Source organism: Dermacentor silvarum, chromosome 2 (assembly GCF_013339745.2).
Source record: "Dermacentor silvarum isolate Dsil-2018 chromosome 2, BIME_Dsil_1.4, whole genome shotgun sequence".
Lineage (NCBI taxonomy): Eukaryota > Metazoa > Arthropoda > Arachnida > Ixodida > Ixodidae > Dermacentor > Dermacentor silvarum.
In genome coordinates this window covers 168816904-168838537 of record NC_051155.1, presented here as the reverse complement: position 1 = coordinate 168838537, position 21634 = coordinate 168816904, and the positions used below count along the sequence as shown (strand labels likewise).

The following is a 21634-nucleotide window of genomic DNA, read 5'->3' as shown; positions in this document are numbered from 1 at the left end:
ACGGTTAAGTCATTGCGTCGGATCACGGCTGCGTCGGATTGCTCCGCTGCTGCTACGTCGCGTCGGCCGGTCTTACAGCGGGGAAGTGTTGTTTTCAAGGCTATTTCCAGGCGGCGTGCTAATACCTCGTCGTGGTGATTCGCGAATCTTTTTCGTCGTCGGCGGAGGATCTTCGGCATTGCGTCGTACAGCAACCGCACCTCCATCTGTTGCTGCCTTTAGCTTCCCGGATAGGGGCTCACGGACCGGCCCCGGGCTGGGCCAGTGTATGGTCGGTGTTGCGGCGACAGGTAGCGTCATGGCGATGGCGAACGCGAAGGACGTCGGGGTCTCCACTGCGTCCCGGCGATGTAGTCGGCGACGTCACGTGGCCGCTCGCCAAGCTGTGGACGTGGCGCGTTGACGGCGAACCCTCGTAGGCCCATCTCGCGGTATATATATGGGCATCGGCGGTAGACATGACCAGCTTCTCCGCAGTGATAGCAGAGCGGGCGGTGGTCGGGGACGCGCCAAATGTCCGTCTTTCTTGGGTATACCTACGCTGGGCGACGGGCGGGCGTAGCTGGCGGCGGCGGCGGACGACGGAACTGCGGCGTTACGGGGCCCTGGCGCGAGCGTGAAGGGGAGCCTTAACGACGGGCAACGGCGGCGTAGGTCAGCACTTCCGGCTGGGGTTGCGGCGATTGCGGCTGCACATCGGGAACTCCAAGTGAGCGCTGAACTTCTTCTTTGACGACGTCGGCGATAGATGCCCCTTGAGGCTGCGACCCGGGAAAGAGCTTCTGCAGCTCCTCGCCAATGACTGCTCTGATGGTCTAGCGCAGGTCGTCGGCGCCTAGTGCTTGAGCATCAGCGTAGTTGGTCAGGGCATGGTGGTTGTATTGCCTGGCGCGCATTTCAAGCGTCTTCTCGATCGTTGTGGCCTCGGAAAGAAATTCGGCGACAGTCTTGGGCGCGCGTTGCGCATCAATCCAGCGAATATTTGCTCTTTGACACCCCGCATCAAGAACCGAACTTTCTTATCTTCAGACAAGTCGGGGTCGGCGTGGCGGAAGAGGCGAGTCATCTCCTCCGTGAAGATCGCGATGCTCTCGTTCGGCAATTGCACTCTGGTTTCTAAGAGAACCTCTGCCCTTTTCTTTCGTACGACGCTCGTGAAGGTCCTCACGAAGTTCTCACGAAAAAGGTCCCACGTTACCAGGGTGGTCTCTCTGTTCTCAAACCAGGTCCGAGCAGTGTCATCCAACGAAAAATAGACATGGCGCAGCTTGTCGTCGTCGCTCCATTTGTTGAACGTCGCGGTCCGCTCGTATGTCTCCAGCCAGGTTTCAGGGTCTTCAGCCGATGATCCACGGAAGGTCGGTGGCTCCCGAGGTTGTTGGAGCAGGATGGGGGACGCTGGGGCTGCCATTGGGGTCGTTGACTTCGCCTTGATCGCTGTGGTCTTCTCGGGAAGAAGTCAGTACTCCGGGAGAAGTCCTTGCTGCCTACGGCTTGCTCGATGGTCCTTGGCGACGTTGGCGTTGTCCTCCGGTTTGGGGCTTGGATCGCGGCTTTGCGGGGGCGTTCGCCGCATGAACGTACCCAGCATCTCCACCAGATGTCACGTAGTAGTAACGGTAAAGAAAACAGTCGTAAAACTGTGTATGACAAAACTGGTTGTTTATTGGGCGAACCTATGCCCACAAAAGCAAGCTACACTCAAAGCACAAAGATAGCGGTGAACACAGTCGGCGATCGTCGAAAATCTGATCAGCGGCGAAACGCGTCGGCTTTTTTACCTGAGTCATCGAAGGTTCTAGATTAATCCCTGATGCCCGCTTGTCTTCCAGAACGTTCTAAACAATCCGCGTCGGTCATACAATCAGATAACATAAGCGTCGGTGAAAACAGGCAACGGAAAGAAGTATCGATAACGTTCTAGAAACTTCCGATACAGGCGCGTCCTGCGCCGAGCGATAACGTTTAACATCTGTTAGCCGGTGGAAAGCGGCCACCGGTGAAAGATAAACATGTATACGTGTCAATATATATATATATATATATATATATATATATATATATATATATATACCCTCCTCATCCCACCCCTCATCCGTGACCCATCAAAATAATCTCTCTCTTTTTCTCTCATGAGAACTGCAGCGCAACTCCAATTCAGTACTCCGTGTCACAGCAAAGGAGTCCGTGAATTCACTTCTTTCTTATATAGCTAACCGCACGCGAGTAATTAATTAAACATATCCTCATCTTTAGTAATCTTACTGCTCATTCGTGAAAATCTTACCGTGGATATATATGATAAACGTGATCGGCAATCGGCAAGGTTCGTGAGGGACTACATTGGTGGCGGGTATCGCGCCGCTGTCACTTTTTTCTGACATCGAGGCGTGTATTACAAGCAGTTATTTGGGACGTTAGAAACTATACAAACATTTGTGCAGCACTTTACAATACTAAACCTGTAATATAACCGACGCCCGAAGCACGGAACTATAAATAATATTGTGTACTATATATGCGGTGCACGCGGCGCACGTGGTATCGCCTTAGCACACGCCTCGTAGCTGTCGCTGCACTGCATGGTTGATTACGAGCCTGACATAAATGGCATTCTATGTCCACTGGACATCCACTGTACCTCCTTCTTGGGGTAATTGTACATCCAGTGGACGTCCCTATTTATTTATTCTTTTTTCTGATGGACATACTCTGGTTGTCCCACAGACAATCCAATGCAAAACCAGTGCACACTACATCAGCAGAAAATGGCCTCTAGGCCTTTTCAAATGTATTCATATATCTTGTTGGACCGCAATACAGCACTTTTTACGCAGAGGATTCGCACTGTGCCTTACCTAAAGGATCTACTGACATGATATTTTCGGCTGTTCATCTTTTGCCTTACATGAAAGTCCTATCCTAGCTGCCTTTCGTGAGAAGTGTAGCCTAATTCCGTATGTGAAATGGTCCTGAGAAGAGGTGAATTCATATTTTACAGATTAGAATATTACTGACACTTATCGTTGAAACGTGGTGTTGGACAGCTATCTAAACACACAAGCACACCATTTCATGTCTTGTTTCCATATTGAGTTCCGCTACTTTAAAACGCTGTTTATTAAACGTGATTAATAACCATCCAACATATTTGAACTAAATAACTAGTATCATAAAAAGTCGTTTATTTTAGCAGATATGCCATCGGAAAAGCCGTAGAATTGCAGACGCTCTTGTGTGGAGAAACATGCCAACATGACCGTCAACATGCACATGTGTACATGCAGATAATCATGGTATGAACAAAGCACTCAAAGTTTTAAAGCGAAGTTTTCTTGCCAAGTTCCAGGCACATCTTCTCTAACGCCGAATGTGTTTAACGGTATGGCGCCATCTAGGAACGGTGCAGCGAAGAAGTAGTTTACGAGTGAGTTTCATACATTAATTACTAGAGGGAAAAATGTCTACGGGAGCTGCAACCAAGGTGATTCAGCCAGCATGGGATTGGTGGTATAGAACATGCATTTGCCTAAACTTCGTCCTTTTGGCTCCAAACGGCTTTGTGACTTTGGAAACTCATCATTTTTTAACAATGTACGGCGTTATCAATCATCAAATACGCATTATCTTAATTGTCCGATGGCAGAAGTCGAACACAGGATCTCTAGCAGAAAAGCCTGATGTTGAAACCATTACACCACGAGCGCATGCGTCGACGAGCGGCATAGGACACCTTTTCTCGCGGGAAAGCCAGCGCGTTGAGACGCTTAGATAGGATAGGAATAAACTTTATTTGTCCAACGGTTATGGCTGTTGGTGCCCGGGGCTATGCTGCTAGGGGTCCATCGATGGAGAAAAATCTTTCGAGATCCTCGGCAATGGCCCTGGCCCGCTGGACGGCCCACTCCTGGTCCTCGGGTGCCTCGCTGAGGAGGACGGCTTGCCATCTCTCAGCGAGGCGCCCCGCTTCAGAGGGTCCTGCTATTGTCTCCCCCCTTCCTCTTGGTCCTTCTTCCTCAGGGCGTTGGCGTTCCCAAAGTATATGGGCCAGTATCAGCCCGTTCGTGCTCGCACTACGGGCAGCCGGGCGACGGGTGCAGCGCGGGCCACACGCAGTGCAGGTGGTAGGGGTTGGTGAAAGTGCCCGTCTGCAACCACCTCAGGTCGACTGCCTGGGACCTGTCCAGCCGCCCGTGGGGTTGTGGATATTTCATACGTTCTTTCCTGTAGTATTCAAGAACCTCTCGGTACGAGGTCGGAAGCTCCTCGATATCGCGGTCGGCGTCCCCGTGGCCCCCAGCTCCGTCCGCCGCGATTTGGGTTGTGTTGTTAACTCCTCCGCTGGGGCCCCGCACAACAACGGCGGCTGCCCTCTGGGTGATCGCGTCGCGGCGGGTAAGCTGCCTCGCGACGACATGGGCACGCTCGTTGTGGTTGGGCGGGATGCCGGTGTGTTTTCGGCCATTAGTATTGTTGTTGTTGCTGTCGCGGCTGTTGTATTTTTTTAGTGTCAAGCTCCCCGACTTGCGCGGGGAACCTTGGCGCACTTGGCTTGTCTTTGACGCCAAATTTAGTAACTGTCCGGAAAGAAGCGCGAGAGAGGAGCCCGGTTGCCGCTCGACGCGTTTCTCAGCGTTCGCATGCATCGGCGCACTATGCATTTCGGAGGCCATGCGCAGGCTTCGCGGCGGCACCGCTAGATGGCGCTGAGTGTTCTTAAGGAAGCGCAAAAGAGGAGTCCGGCTTCAGTGCGCGCCTCATACATAACTCATTTCGATTGTGGCAATAGGTTGTGTCACTATATTGTGTCAATGCAAACGCATTACCGTCGTCACTCATCGTAAGATAGATTCCGACGCTTTCCCTTTTACTCTACCACCCCCCCCCCCCTTTATCGGGCCTGACAAAGGCTAACCGTATAAAGAAATGTTTTATTGTTTCCGTTATGTTCATTTATTTATTTGGACTCCAACTGCTAATTTAGACTTACCTGCCTTGTAATATCAACTAACGGAGTTCCGATCGAGGTTTCCCCGAGTTTTACTTTGAGACCTCCTCCTGTAGCACTTAACTGCATGCCAGCGCACTTCTGTATCTCCGTGCCGTGCGAGTATAACCTCCGGACTGAGGAACCACGTGTACAGCTCGAGGAAATCGCCGCGCGGCTCGCGCAGGTGTCCCTGCGGACCCTGGCGCCCACGGCCCCGGATGCGGCCTCGTTGCACACGACCGTGGCTGCTGCGACCGGCCCGCCCCTGGTGCCCTTCTTTCCACCGCGATCGGTGCTGCGAGGCGGCTTCGGCCGCTACCAGGGCCCGCTGAGCCAGTGGCAGATCAGCGCCGACATGTACATCGACAGCGACATCCGCAAGAGGGGCCGGTATGCCACTGCATCCCACAACTGTCTCTGTTTTAGTTTCATTTGCCCATTTTCCTTTTGCCGCTGGGTCGGTCGCTGTGTCACCTGGTATATTTGTGGATATGATACAGTTGAACCCGGATATACCGAATCTGAGGGGGATCACAAGAAAGTTCGATATATAGGTCATTCGATATATGAAATAAAACGTTTTATACAAACATTTTCAAGGGGTTTCGCTGCTGTTCGTTAGACACAATAATTTGTTATATGTGGGTTCGATATATCCGTGTTCGACTGCATTATACAAAGGTTAAGTGAAAGTAATCTTAGCGTGCTGGCTAGCACGCGCACCTCCTGTACTGCGTCAAAAATTTAATATGAAACTTCCTGCATGAAACCTGAACGTATAATGTGGGCTCATAAAAATATCTAAAGCACACCGATTGGTTAGTAGAATGGTGAATTATATTTAACGTATTCTTTTACTTAGCCATCCACATGTACCACTGTGTGTGTGCCCGTTCTTGGCCAATTCTCTGGTATGAGGATGTCCCGCTACGATTCCTACATGAAAGCTGAAATATGTCGGCTCACAGATATCCCTAAAGCACATCGATCTGTTAATAGAGCATTGTGAATTCTTTCATGGATTCTTTGATATACTGTATTTGTTTTTAATTTAGCCATTGCGTATGTGCCACCGGGGGTGCGCCCATTCTTGTCCACTGTGAAACAAGGTCGAGGTACAGATTCTCTAAATGCTGCTTGATGCATGTCATACTTTTATGTGCATACACGTGTCTCCCCATACTTCCCTCAACAAGCACCATACATCGCTTTCGTCCATGTGAGATCGCTGCGTTCGAATTCAATTTGAATTCGGGCCCCTCGTTTGCCTTTCTTCTCGTTCATATATATATATATATATATATATATATATATATATATATATATATATATACAGAAATGAGAAGCACAACTGCGCGGTTATCTTAGGTTTATTTACCCAACAGTTTCGCTCGGTGGACCGACTGAAACTGTTGGGTAAATACACCTAAGATAACCGCGAAGTTGTGCTTCTCATTTTTTTCTAAATACGCTTGGCCCATTGAAAAATCCAGTAACTATATATACATGTGTGTATGTGTGCGCGTACGTGCGTGAACATGAACGAGAAGAAAGGAAACCGAGGGCCCCCAATTTTAATAGTCATATCATAAGAAGTCAACAAACAATGACACCAAGGACAGCATAGGGGAAATAACTCGTAGTTCTTAATTGAATTTAAAAAAATGGTAAATAAATGGAAATGAACGTGGATGAAAAAATAACTGGCCGCACGTGGGATACGAACCCACGTCTTCGCATTACGCGTGCGAACCGCGGCGCCGTTTTCACATCCACTTTAATCCATTTTCTGAGAATGTCTGTTCATTTACTAGAACTAACTCTTCTATATATATATATATATATATATATATATATATATATATATATATATATATATATAGAGAGAGAGAGAGAGAGAGAGAATAGTCAGATCGTTTACGGTTTGCCCCCCCCCCCCCCCCCCCACTCGAGAAATAGTTGCTACGCCACTGCATGACATGCGTGTCATGTAGGTCATTAAACAGCCGCCTACGTCCTGGTGCTCTCACGGTCGTTTCGTTAACTTGGTAGGTACCAAAATTGGCATAGTATGACAGGAGTGTATGACGAGCATAAGTGATAGGTCATGGCATAAACGTAATGACATGCGTGTCATGACATACGTGACGCCTGTGGCAGAAAGGATGTTCCACATCCTCCCCTAGGCTTGTGAGTGGTGGCGCTGGCTAACACTCCCAGGGTTCTAGTTGTAAAACATAAATACCCCAGAAAGCGGATGGGAAAACGGCTCCGCGATAGCTCAATGGTGAGAGCATCGCACGCGTAATGCGAAGACGTGGGTTCGTTCCCCACCTGCGGACAGTTGTTTTTTTTTCATCCGTTTTCATTTCCATTAATTTATAATTTATTTAATTCAATTAGTAAGTACAAGTAATTTCCCCTATGTTCTTGGTGTCAATGTTTGTTGGCTTCTTATGATATGATATATAGTATAGACATATTGAATTACTATTACGCTAAGCGAAAAAGCCTGGAAATGCATCTGTCAGTTATTTTTACGTTTAGCAAACATAGACCTTTTTATCAATCATACATGGTGAACCATGGAGGCCCGAAAAATTATTTCAATTTGCATTTACTTCTTGACACAATATGAAATCTATATATGATATAGGGACAAAAGGCAGTGAGTGCCCAGAGGTCCCTGGCCCTGCCCAGGAGTAGCAGTGCAGCGCACGTAATTAATTATGGCATTTTACGTGCCAAAACCATGATCTGATTATGAGACACGCTGTAGGGGGGACTCCGGAATAATTTGGACCACCTGGGGTTTTTTTAACGCACACCTAAATCTAAGTACACGGGTGTTTTCGCATTTCGCCCACATCGAAATGCGGCCGCTGTGGCCGGGATTTGAGCCCGCGACGTCGCCCTTAGCAGCCCAACAGCCACTAAGCAACCACGGCGGGTCACGCAGCGCAAATAAAGAAATGTACATAGACAATTTTACTAATTAAACAAAGAATTGTACCTGCTGTTTAAGTCTACAGCACGAATGTATCGCTAGTTAAGGTAATAGTATTGTCAAGCTTATACGCAACCAAGTACAATCAACATAAATGACTTGCAATATTCACAAGAAAAAAAGACAGCAGATGTGTGCGACCCTGCAGAATTACAACAAAATTTCCAGCGAAGCTGTTTCTTTCGATCAGTTTTAATAAAGGTTTCAGTTACCTACAATTATATGGCACAGTTTGAAAAGTTGCTCGTATATGACTGTTCTGTTTGAAAGCTTGCCCGCATGTAATGCTTTGGAGCCCTTCTTGTTAGAAATTTTCAAAAAGCCAGTAATTCCTGAACAAATCTTACTTCGCCATAACATTTACCATTTATCTCCCTACTCTTCTTCCCCTAACTTTCTACAAATGATGTTATGAACCTAAACAGAATAAAGATAAATCGCTCTTCACTCAGAACATTGCTTCCAACTTCGAATAAATATAAACATCGTGCCCCGCGTAGTTTACCGAGGACATCGTGGGAAAACAACTAAATGCCGTGTATAACGCAGAAAAATTGGGAGAAAGCGAATATTCAGTAACTGTTTTTCGAGCACATAAGCAACCTTTTTGGGTACATGTCACCAAAGAGTGGCCTCCATTTCTTCAAAATATGAAATATCTGCTGTTCTTGCTCCTGTAGGGAAAAAAGTTATAGTGTAGCTCTCATTTAGAAACGGCCTGAAAATGAAATCGTAAAAATAGGAAGTGCCACATGTTGTTAGAAATAATTTAATGCAGTATTCTATTGGTATGGAAATGGCAATGCACGTTCGACCAAGGTAATTTTCACGAACATATATCCCCGATAAGTCGTGATTACAGAATGAAATTCGATAGTTAGACCTTTAAGTGGTTCGGTTAGATTTTTGAATGGCGATAAGATACGGAGACTGCAACGCTATGTAGACTATTTCTGGACGGAGATGCAATAATTCCAACATTTGATAATTCAGCGATTTCATGCCGTATAAGGCACACCAATCGTTGGGCGCGGCTGACTGTAATACATTATCCGGACCTCTCCCTTCGCCCGCAGGTTAAAAACAGCAAGCCGAATGTGTTTTCAAATACGGTTAGGCGGTATCAAAAAAATGTCGCAGTTTCGCCCGAAAGGCGAAGCATCAATTGCGATAGCAAATTGGTAGAGAGCTATTCGGAGTAGGGATAGTAGAGTAGTTTTATCGGCCGCATAAAGTTGGACACATTCGCTTTCTAACTGGATTGACAAGCGTGGTGTCATCGCGCACAAGCAAACATGAATAGATCACACTCGATGACCGCAGACAACGACTGTCAAACTGGCAGCAAGCGCAGCCGCTGCAGCCAGCGGGCGAAGAAGCGTGCGGTCTATCGCTTGAACGGAAACTGAGCGGCATTTACAAAGGTCAGAGCCGTGTGGAGATAAGAGACGGTGCGGGCGACGGCCACCACAGCCAGTGCAAGCGTATTTGTTGGCAGAGTAGAAGCTGCTCCCCCCCCCCCCCTCCCTCCCGCGCTGCCTCCCCGCTTTTTTTTTTTTTTTTTTTTTTTTTTTTTTGCTTTCGCGTGGGAGATTGCGTTGCCAGTTCCCCTTGCGCTGGGTTGCAAGATAAGCATTTGGTGCCGTAGCACAGCGTCTCCCCCCCCCCCCCCCCCCCCCCCCCGGCCTTTCGCGCGACAATCGCGTTTGCTTTCCGCCGTGCGTTGGCTCTCCGTGATAGCGCGCGTCCTCCGCGCGCTTTTACTCGCGCATACGGCGCGCGGCGACGATTTTATCGCCCTTGGAATCTATACGGAACCTCACGGCGACGGCGACACCGACGGCAGAAATCCCGTTGAAGTGTCCATATATTTGCTATCGCAATAAAAAGTGGGCATGATGCAAGTAGCGCAAGTGCACATTCTTTAGGGCGGGAACTGTCCAGCGCCAGGTCTCTCCACAATGCAAGCGTGTACGTATCGAGAATCCCGCGCGTCGCCCGCTAGAGCGCGCCACGAGGAGGCACAAGAGACAATCCTCGCTGCCCAAGAGATACTTAGTAAAGAAAAGTATTACTTACGAGGCCACTCTATTAAGAAAGCAAATTTAGCGTCAGCTGTAGTTTTGCTGGACTTTCCGGCATGCATCCGAAAGTGCCCGCTTTCAAAAGGGGGGGGGGGGGGCAAATGGCATACTTTGCCCCCCCCCCCCCCCACTCCTGACAGTGGGGGGTCCAGTGCCCCCCCCCCCTGCCCCCCGGTAGATACGCCTATGATGTCATGACGACGTCATGACATATCATTTGTTCGTCATATACTCATGTCATAGTATGCCAATTTTGGTACATACTAAGTTCACGAAACGGCCATGAGACCACGAAGACGTAGGCGGCTAGATACATAGATAGATAGATAGATAGATAGATAGATAGATAGATAGATAGATAGATAGATAGATAGATAGATAGATAGATAGATAGATAGATAGATAGATAGATACTGTCAAAGTAGCAAATGTTCGCCAAGAAATGCTTCGCATTTATTAGACCGAGAGATGGCGCAAGCTTTCGATAAACGGAATGCTAATATCCCCCTCCGCCTGGTCTCGGCTCCCACCTCCTCCTCCCCTCGTCTACAATAAAGTTTATTTCCTCCTCTTTACAAGGGAGCCTTCACACGCACATCTAGGGTACTGTGTTTCAAGTGTCCCTAATGAACAGACGCAGTCGCGCACGTATGTAGGCAGCTTAGGTGCAAGTGTTGTGTTTGCATGCAGCAAGCTAGGTTCCCTAATAAATGGTAGGCAGGGGGCCTACGACAATAGTACAAAGCACGTGTAATGCGGAGGTTGTGGATTCGGCTCCCACCGATGGCACGTTAGCTTTTCGTTCACTTTCATTTCCCCTTTCTTTATTATTGCGATGGCAATTATATGGACACTCCAAGCGAATTTCTACCGTCGGCGTCGTCGTGAGCTTCCGTATACAGTCCAAGGGCGATAAAATCCTCGCCGCGCGCTCTATGCTGTTATGCGCGCGTGAAAGCATGTGAGGGACGCGCGCTTTCACGAGGAGCCAACGCACGTCGGAGAGCAAACGCGCCTTCTTCCGTTGAGAGAACGGCCGTGGGGGGATGGAAGGGAGGGAAGGGAGGAGCGACATTGTGCTTCGGCGCCAAATGTGTATCTTGCGACCGGGCGCAAGGGGAACTGGAATCTCACAGGCGAAAGGAAGAAAGCGGGTAGGCAGCGCGGGAGGGGCTTCTGCTCTGCGAGCAACTGCTTACTATGAGCGGCGGGGGCCGGTCGCGCGCACCGTATCTTGAAACGATCTGCAACACGGCTCCTACCTTTGTATGCGCTGTGCTTTCGCCGCTCAGTTTCCGTTGAAGCGATAGACCGCACGAACGAACATTCGCTCGCTGCTGATGACGCGCTTGCTCACGCCACCGTTTTGACAGCGGTTGTGTGCGGTCATCGGGTGTGATCTATTCATGTTTGCTTGTGCGCTGACGCCATGCTTGTTAATTCACTTAGTAAGCGAATGTGTTCAAGTTTATACAGCCGATAAAACTACTGTCCTTACTCCGTATAGCTCTCTACTAATTTGCTTACGCAATCGATGCTTCGCCTTTCGGGCGAAACTGCGAATGTTTTTAAATGCGGAGCATTTCTTGGCGAACATTTGCTACTTTGAGAGTATCTATCTATCTAGCTGCCTACGTCTTTGTGCTCTCATGGTCGTTTCGTTAATGTGGTATGTACCAAAATTGGCATACTATGACATGAGTATATGATGAACATAAATGATATGTCATGACATGCATGTCATGTAGGTATGAAACAGCCACCTACGTCCTGGTGCTCTCATGGTCGTTTCGTTAACTTGGTAGGCACCAAAATTGGCATAGTATGACAGGAGTGTATGACGAACATAAGTGATAGGTCATGACATAAATGTAATGACATGCGTGTCATGTAGGTCATGACAATGACCCAGCGAAAAAGATGAACACTCAAAAACCACTGAAATGGGTTCGGACGTTGGTTAAGTGAAGGAAACTCTAAGGGATGCTGGTAGAAGTCATAGTCATGAGCATGACTCAGCAGAAATGACAATGACTCAGCGAAAAATGATTAACACTCAAAAACCACTGGAATTGGTTCGGACGTGGGCATTAAGTGAAGGAAACAATAAAGGATGATGGTAGAAATCATAGTTATGAGCATGACTCAGCATAAATTGCAATGACTCAGTGAAAAAAACGTTAACACTCAAAAGCCACTGAAATGGGTTCTGACGTGGGTACTAAGTGAAGGAAACACTAAAGGATGGTGGTAGAAGTCATAATTATGAGCATGACTCAGCAAAACTGAGAATGACTCAGCGAAAAAAGATTAACACCCAAAAACCAATGGAATTGGTTCGGATGTGGTACTAAGTGAAGGAAACGGCTAAAGGTTGATGGTCGAAGTCATAGTCATGAGCATGACCGTGGCTTTCGCCTTAAGGTCTCTAACGTGTAGTTAAAGGGACTCCTGAGGAATCCTGAGCGTAGCTGGTGCTGTTGCATGTCCAAGTTTATACAGCTGATGAAACTACTATCCTTACTTCGTATAGCTCTCTACTAATTTGCTATTGCAATTGATGCTTCGTCTTTCGGGTGAAACTGTTTGACACGCGCGTCTTCCAGAGACGCCAGCCACGCGCTCTCAGCGTGGCTGTAAAACGACAAAGCTAGCGCTTGCATGTAGGCCCCCTAGACAGAGCAAGCAGTAGACGCACCCTAACGCTCCGCTCAAACGGCTTCGTAGTGGAGCGTGGGAAGTGTTCTTCGTTCCGCTGCCGATGTGAGCGTAGTGCGCAGGCGTTTCACACGCGCCTTGTCGTGGTCATCGAGTCTCTCTTCATGTCGGTCTGCCTACGCCGCAGCACACCTGCTTACTTACTAAGCTCATGTTTACTACAACTCATATTGCTACCAAAGCCGCTCACCTTACTTCGTATGACATCGCTATGTGCTGCTATTGCATTCGTTGCTTCGCCCTTAGGGTGAAACTGTGACAATTTTTATTTTCTACATTTCAATTTGAACCACAGCTAATTTCCCCGATGCTTGCCTTCGCTTCATTGTCTGTTGACTTTGATGGTTCTGCATAGTAACCCTAAATATTCACGAGCAAGTGGCCCCCGACTGTGTTACTGTGGCACGTTAATGGGACACTAAAGAGACAAAATTTAAGTCATATTAGTAAATTACCCTCCTACAAACCAAAAAGGCCATTCCTATTGTGAAGAGGAACTTGGTAAGCCAGAAAACATGCAACGCCACCTCATCTTCTCGCACGAGCTTGCCGTGACGTCATGCACTTTGACGACATCTGCTGGGGCCAGTTCATTTATTTATTTATTTATTTATTTATTTATTTATTTATTTATTTATTTTATCGGTAGAGATGGACTACATTGTGTTCCCAAAAAAGCCAAAGGCTGAACTTGACAAGTTTCAGGAACTTTACTGAGCTAAAACGACTAAAATACGGATAAAAATAAAAGTACTTCGAAATCCGTGATGGCACACGGACGTGTGGATGGTGGAGTTACGGCGCGAAATTCAAACAGTGAACTTTGACCATCGTTTCCTCCTCTAATCATTCAAGTTATTGCCGCAAATTATCAGACAGATTTGAAAGAATACTTTATGTGTCTAAACTGATTTAGTGTCTCTCTTTAGTGCCCCTTTAAGCCCAATCAATCAGTCAGCCTCTTAGTCAATGCAGTCAGAATGATGACGATTCCCATTACTGTCAACCATATGGTAGTCCTCTCATACCCTCCGGGGCGAAGAGTTGTGAGGTCTGTCTGTCCGTCCGTCGCTCCCAGTGATGATGGTAGTCGTTATCCAATTCTCTCTCCCCCCCCCCCCCCCCATCAGGCGAAGAGTTGTGAGCCATTCGTGCGGCGAGGCGAAGGCTCCCATGGCACCAGTGGAGCGCGTGGAACGGCGGCCGGCCCGACCACCAGCCGAGCCCTGCCCTCGTCGCGAAGACGTGGATCGCGAGATGGGCCTACCGCGGCGCCGGCTCGTGCTCAAGGGACCGCTGCACGCCACATCGTACGCGCACTGGTACTCGAGGGTCTTCAGCCCGGCCTCTTCGTCCAACGAGGACTGTTGAACATCACGCCGTGTCCGCTGAACACTAACTCAAGTGATCGACGATGCGAGGATATCTGTATACCATCGAGGTGAACGTCCGTGCAAGCCGACCCTCCGCTACGGCTATAATTTAGAGAGCATGACGGCTCTGTAATAGATACATACTGGACAGCCTCATATCCTAACTGGACTGACCGCCCGATATCACGAAACGTCGTGGTTCGTTCCTATTATTCCTTTTCTTGAAGCAGTTGGCAACCACGAAGAAGTTCGTGGAACTCAGTGCCAGATAGTCCAGGACCACAGTCCCTTTTGCAAATGAGAAACTGTGACACTGTTATAAAACACGAATTTTGAAAGCAGTCGCTGCAAGAAGTTTAACCAATGGAACGTTTGTAGAGATCTGTGTTGTACACTGCTCGTTCGATTCGCTATTTCTTAGGGAACGAAGCTAACAGGACTGGCGTTGTTCATGCTGACATGAGAAGGGCACCTGCTGTCATTTCTTCAATGCTTAGGCCTAGCAGAGTTCAAATTACAATAGTAGCTGCCGTGACATTTTGCAATGTCAGTGTAGTTTGAAGGAATAGACTAACTACACATTACGGGAGTGAAACATTGTATAGTAGTTGCAAAACTGTAACAAGTACATGCAAGTAATAATGGCAAGATCAATTTATAGTTTCCGACTTTCATGTGAGCCGACATGAAAAACACTGTTTTGTCACAAGCAGTGCCGCCAAAAGTCTCGTTCTTTATATACTAAAGCATGATGTGAGCATGCTCAAGTATCATACGATGCTAGTAGAGTATGATGCACCTTGGGAGTGGTACTGCAAACCATTCCTCTACAGTCACAATATACAGGGTGTTTCAGCTAACTTGGGCCAAGCATTGAAAATACAAACACAGGCGCTACGAGTGTCGTATTGGTGCAGTATTGTTCTGAGCCGTATGGAGCACGTCATTATATTTTTTCCAATCCACCAAGCTGGGTAATTAACAAAGATTACTTCATTAACTTTTTAATTATTAACTCTAGTGAAAAATCTTCAATGCAAAAGTTGTAGCGCTTGTTCAGAAACATCAGATCATTTCATCTGTGGAAAGGTAAATGCCCTGTTTAATGGTTTTCCAGCCGTTCTTTAAAGTGCACGAAATTTTAAAAATACCACGTGACTGCCAGCTAACGTGCCGCGCTTTTAGTGCTCTCAAATGTAAGTTGGACGAATTAGCAAAGGCTACTCCGCGCACAGAGGTCGATTGAACAGGCTGTCGGTGACTGCGATGGACGTTAAGTAACAAAAGGAGCCGTACCGTTTTAAGAAAAAGAATTCTTCTACGACAAAGCGGCTGCCACGTGCGAATGCGATACGGGACCGGAGGCAGCATTTGATGCAGCGCAGGCACTTTTTTTTTTTTTGTTTCCAGACCAATGAAGAAACAAGATGGAGGGGGAGAGGGTGACAGTGTGATGAAGGACGGAGATAAAAAACACGATCGCAGTCACCGACAGTCTGTTCAATCAACCTCTGTGCGCGGAGCAGCCTTTGCTAATTTGTTCAACTTACATTTGAGGGCACTAAAAACGCGACGCGTTAGCCGGCAGTCACGTATTTTTTAAATTTCGTGCACTTTAAAGAAAGGCTGGAAAAACATTAAACAGGGCATTTATCTTTGCACAGATGAAATAATCTATGTTTCTGAACAAGCGCTCCAACTTTTGCCTTGAAGATTTATCGGTAGAGTTAATTAAGAAGTTAATTAGGCAATCTTTGTTAATTACCCAGCTTGGTGGATTGGAAAAAATATCATGACTTGCTCCATACGGCTCAAAACAATACTGCGCGAATACGACACGGGTATCGCCTATGTTTGTATTTTTAATGCTTGGCCCAAGTTAGCTGAAACGCCCTGTACGTATGGCTTGCCACAGTCGTTAAACGTACAGAAAAATGCTTGAGTCTATTCACCTTAACACTACAACATTGAGACAGTATAGACTGCGAACTTGCTTTATATTTGGCAGCACAGGCTTTAAAAACCACCAACTGGTGGGTGTGAAATTATGTATTTTGTATACCCCGCGGAAAGGGGTATTAGTTTTTTTACTAGCAGGCAGAACTCGCAGCAATTCCATCGCTATAGCTGGCTGCCAGCGACTATCTCAGGTAGCTTTCAAAGCCACATGGTGTTTACTAAATGTGTGTCAAAGAACTAAGCTTGCGCTTCTCCACCTGCATGTGTTTGTCTACATTACACAGAACTACGCAACGCGATGCTGGCAGTAAAGGCTGTTTATCAGGCATAGCATAAGCCACAGTTATGATGCATTCTTGGCTTTGAGAACCTGCACGATAATGTGTGTTACACACCTCCACGGTGTCACGAAAAGCTCAATGATACTTTTGAATTGACAATGTGTGCTGCCGACAGAAACAATGAGATCCCTCACATTTTACCGTTCTGCTGCATCACACTTCTTGGACTGCCGGGTCATACAATTTTCCTGAAATTCCCAGAACTGTTCTTACTGAGTTTACACCCAGCAATGCCCATAATGCAACCAAATGCAGTCAGAAATGTCCAAATACCTAGAAAAAGATTGGCAATCCATTCAATGACAGGACTGCAACAGAATGATTGCTGTTAGTGTTTTATAGACATACCCAAATGGAACTGTTAATAGCCACGGAGCTTTCCATTGTATTGTAAGCAGCTTTGAGCACTCTGCCTTATTTTTTTTTTCTATTAAGTGCAAATTATGTCTTTGGGGCATTGTCCAATGCTGGCAGGCAGCAGAATACTAAAATAAGTATGAAATGCACATGTTAAGGACACATGTGCAGGTATGGTCATGATGTCCGCGCATTGTTTCCTTTCTTATTTCTGCACCAAAAAACTTTGCAGCTCATGCATTTTTATTATTTCTGTGCTGGCACAGAGAAAAGGAATTGGCCCAACATATACAAGGCAAAATGTGCGAGTTTATCTGTGCGTACCACAAGAAATCTCAAGCTTGGATCACTTACGTAGTACACAGCTCTTCTAGTGCGGCCAAGTGCCGTATTAAGTAGTGGGGAAGGCCAATAACGCAAGGCTGATCAAAAGTGGCGTCACCATCCCGTGGATCCAAAAGCAGGCATCGCTAAGCCAGAAGAGGCACTTATCGTGTTCGTGCTTTCATCACTGCATGATTTCCCATAGGAAAGCCTGCTGCGCTTATCACAAATTCAAGTTTTCCAGCTTTATGTCACCTGGCTCAGCAGCCAACAGTATAAAAATTTTCGTAATTAAGTGCACTTCTCTGCATAGCACAATTGGCCTACTAATGGTGGCACCGTTCATGATTAAAATTAATAAATGCTAGCTGCACTTAAGGTGCTTCTCTCTTGCACATGATTTCATCACGAGGGCCATGTCTACATTTTGTGTGTCTTAAGCAAACGGTGTTAAATACGCAGATTGCAGAAATGACTACACTGTCGTTAGCTTCGCAAACTACCTCGTGGGAAAGTTATAGTTTACAATTATGAAAAGGGTCCCTGCACAGTACATTTTAGCAGAGCGATGTAGCAACGGTACGACAGTGACGGCTAAATGCTTTCTTCCATTGTTTGTCAACAAACTGGCACAAATACTGGGCACAGATGCAGTGTTGAACTAAAGAAGCATTGTTCAAATGTGCAGTACAAGCAATGCTTTATGTAGAGAAAGTGTGTCAGTGAAATTGCCTACTGTGGTTGTTTGGGGCATAACTTGTCTACACAGCGGTTGCAAAGTCAGCTAACAAACCATCTTTAAGAGATAACAGAACAAACACGGTGCACAATTTGCAATGTATGTAAGAAAAAATGTCAATATCATTCTTGTAATATTGTTGTCAGCGTCTGCAGCTTCTAGCAGTTTCGCTGCTCCGAATCCTTTCGATACAAAGGTGGCTGGTGCACTAGAGGAATTAAAGCATTGTCTATTGTCTGCTCACTGAGCTTAGCTACACAGGTTCCTCTTCTTCAATTAAAAATTGGTGGACACGTGCTGTTCGAAATTACCAAAGCCTGAAAAACAGTAGCAAGCAGCTTTGTTACAGCTGGCAAAGTTCAAACATTTGTGTGCGAGGCCTTGTGTCAGCAGCGACTAAATCCGACAAGAGAAAACATACTGTACTCAACTTGAATGGCATAGCCCATTCTACCGATCACCATCACATTTTCTAAGTAGGTGCCCACTACGTTAGGGCTTATTTGATGATTTGAATATTGCAAATTAACAAGGGAGGTCATTATGCATCTGTACGTATAAGCATTTCTGAAGCATTGCAGCTACATACTTGTCAACTCTGTCAAAGTTCTTGTAGTGCTTACGAATTTGGGCTGGTTCTGTGATTTTATTAATGTAGTGCTAAGTTTTATGAAAAATAAGTTTGCGAAAAAACATTAAAGGTGTTTAACGATGGTGTGCCGCAAGGTTTTAAAAAAATACATGCAAAAAAGAAATTGCAATTGTACCTGAGCCGCTCTCTTATGCTAGCACAATATGTTATATACCAGAAGAGTACTTGTTTCGGGCAAGTTTATTCAAACAAATTCTTCAAGCAGGCGAAATCAACAGCAAAGCCGCTGAAGAAGACAATGTGCTGCGTCTAAAAGTAAGTCACCGTTAACAAAGTGCATGTGTATCCCACAAAAGGTACGCGCTTAGGGAAAACTTTAAAAAAAGAATGCATACTATTCCCCTTCATTGTCGGATTTGCGTGATTGTTACGAATATTTCAGTTCTCAGGTTGGCAGGTTTTGCAGCTAAACAGGCAGAGAAATGCTGTGCTTTTGTACTACTACTACACTTTTATAAAATTCAAGTGAAAAGAGATGTTCAAATGTAAAACAAACTAGCATAGACAGAATAAAAGCATCTTTATTATCATTTGAAATGGTGTCAATATTTTTCATTTCATGCCTACATGCTCAATACACATGCAGTACAGCCGTATATATGCATGCCGAATAAGGCGACAAGTTTGAAAAGATGCATGCTGCAGTAATTGACTGAGCATAAAAAGCACTTCACACGTAACATATGTATGTTCAAAGCTACAGAACGGTATCAATGAACAAGCAATCCGACAAGACTTTCACCGCACATAAGTACTAACTAGTACAAATCAGCAATCAATGCAAGCCTTTGGATTGACACTCCTGATGTAAGGACTGTCAGGTATACTCAAGCCGAGCACACATTAGTCAGCAATGCAATGTCAGCTACAGATTAAGGTTTCATCAAAAGTTAGACAAACACTGTGCTTATGTCACTGTTTGGATAAAAAAAAAAAAAAAAAACGTGCCTGATATAGCACAAGCTCACAGAACATTTTCAAAATCTACACTCTAGTATTGTCAAGCTTTGTACGACAAAGATTATTTCTTTAATACCAAGCACCCACAGATGTAGACGTTGGAGAGACAGTACTAGATACAGTAAACATGGATGCACATCTTTCTAAAGAATAATAATAATAATTGGCTTTAGAAAACTTTGTTAATGCTTGTCCAATATTATACATACCCAACCACTGCATCATGCATCAGCTATCTTGAAAATTTATGTAAGCTTCTGCACATTTAGATTACTGCAACAGGCTATCTACCACTAATCTCCTCTATCTAACCCCTAATGCACCTGACTGTATTTACAAACATAAGTGTTTGTCAATAGTTATATGTATAACTGAAGCTTTCAAAATGCTGCAATTTCATTGCAATAATGTGCTGTTTCTTTGTGACTCTCAAATATGCAGAAGTGTTCCAAGATATGAAAAAAAAAAAAAAAGACAAGCTACAAAACATGTGGGTGTCACAACTACACTAAGCATTTGCTTGTTCTTTGTACAAATTTACACCACGCAGCACTTCTATACTCATGCTACACATCACAGACTCTTTCTTCTACCGCAACACCTCCCTTAGATAAAATAATTCACACAGTAAAGTCACATTTGTGACACATATCATTACTATGGTCACTAATAACAAAAGCAACCATGTTGCGGCATCACGTGCTTGGATGGCAATCGGTGGCATTCATGAAAAATCTAGCTTAACAATAGGGCTTCCACGGTCAGTAAACTGCATGTACGGCCGAGCGTAAATTCCAACCACAAGATGCAGCTTTGCTGCAGCTAAGAAGTGCAACAGCTTGACATTAAGTTCAATGAACGAGCACTGGAACAGTTCTGATAAAGCAATTAACATGCATAGTGCAGTGTGTATCTGCAACCAATCATAATAATTAAACAATGCGCAAGCATGCCCTCAGTGCGCAATTTACCAGAAGCAGCAGTCTGCACTGAACACAGCTGCACTCATCTGAAAAGCTGGGTTGGCAAAAGATGCATGTAAAACATGTTAACATTCCCGACACAGCTCCAGAGTTTCACGCTCATTTAACATGCATGTGGCTAACTTAAGAGAACAAGGAATACACTGGCTTGCTGCAGCAACGGCAGCAGGAGGAATTTCTCTTCCCTGTGCAAAAGCTTTAATACAGAAGATATATGCACTGACCATCAGTACGCTACAATAATATGGGTGGTTAACTCGCACTTAAGACACTAATACTTTTAGCATTGTTATTGCATATCTATATTAGCAGGAAAAGAATGTGCACAGAAAATTGTGCCATAAGGCGAAAATAATAAATTGCAGCACATTTGTAATCATGCAACATCAATTCGTCCGAGCGCATAACCAAATATACAAAAGTGGGCTAAGGTGTTTCAGACAAAGACGATGCAATTCAGCAGACGCAAAAGAGAACTTGGTGCATTCTTTTTTCTTGAGCCAATTAATTTTGAAGCCTGCCTTTGTACTGCCAATAAAAGGATCACTGCATAGCCGACAATCTCCGAGTGTTAACGAAGAACATGTGGCTGCAAACAGTGCTTCCATGTGCCTAAACTGACAATTTCATACTTGACCCTTGCTTCAGACTCCAGGCTGACTAAAGAACAATCTGGCAGGTCATATCCACAAGGAGGTGATGTCCCCGAGGCTCCCTTCCCTTTCTGGCGCATGTGCGCTTGACAGCAATCGAGTCTAGCGGACTTCCTGGCCGTCTGCGCAGCTCTGGACGTGGGCAATGTAGAGCGAGCGCGTTGAACAAACCTCCATGCACAGAGGACACGGCAACTGCGATTCCATTCCCTGCACACAGCATACACAGGCTCAGTTCAGAAGCGAGAGAATGCCCTGACACGATCATACAATGTGGAAACACATGGACATAAACACATGCAAATAAACACGCACACACGCGCATGTGCACACTCCCTCAGGTATGCACATGCATTGTTTGCTCGCAGCCTGCTGCAGTAGCTTTGTGGCTATGTCGTTGTGCTGCTGAGCTTGAGGTCGTGGGATCGATCCCGGCTATGGCTACAGCATTTCGTTGAGGTGAAATGCAAGAACGCTTCTGTACTTAGATTTAG

General features: G+C 45.9%; 2 protein-coding genes across 4 annotated transcripts in view; one reads left to right on the top strand and one right to left on the bottom strand.

The window, feature by feature from the left end:
* The window catches only part of LOC119440546 (uncharacterized), a 38739-nt gene extending 23985 nt beyond the window's left edge, over nt 1-14754 (top strand). Inside the window, exons 5-6 of the mRNA XM_049662964.1 lie at nt 5175-5380; nt 13930-14754. Of these exons, the coding sequence (XP_049518921.1) occupies nt 5175-5380; nt 13930-14170 (447 nt within the window). The 3' untranslated portion in view covers nt 14171-14754. The remainder of the gene's footprint in view (nt 1-5174; nt 5381-13929) is intronic.
* Nucleotides 14755-19047: 4293 nt separating this feature from the next.
* The window catches only part of LOC119442083 (NF-kappa-B essential modulator), a 34227-nt gene continuing 31640 nt past the window's right edge, over nt 19048-21634 (bottom strand). For all 3 annotated transcript variants that reach the window (XM_049661873.1, XM_049661874.1, XM_049661872.1), the window contains exon 13: nt 19048-21350. In XM_049661873.1, the coding sequence (XP_049517830.1) occupies nt 21243-21350 (108 nt within the window). In that variant the 3' untranslated portion in view covers nt 19048-21242. The remainder of the gene's footprint in view (nt 21351-21634) is intronic.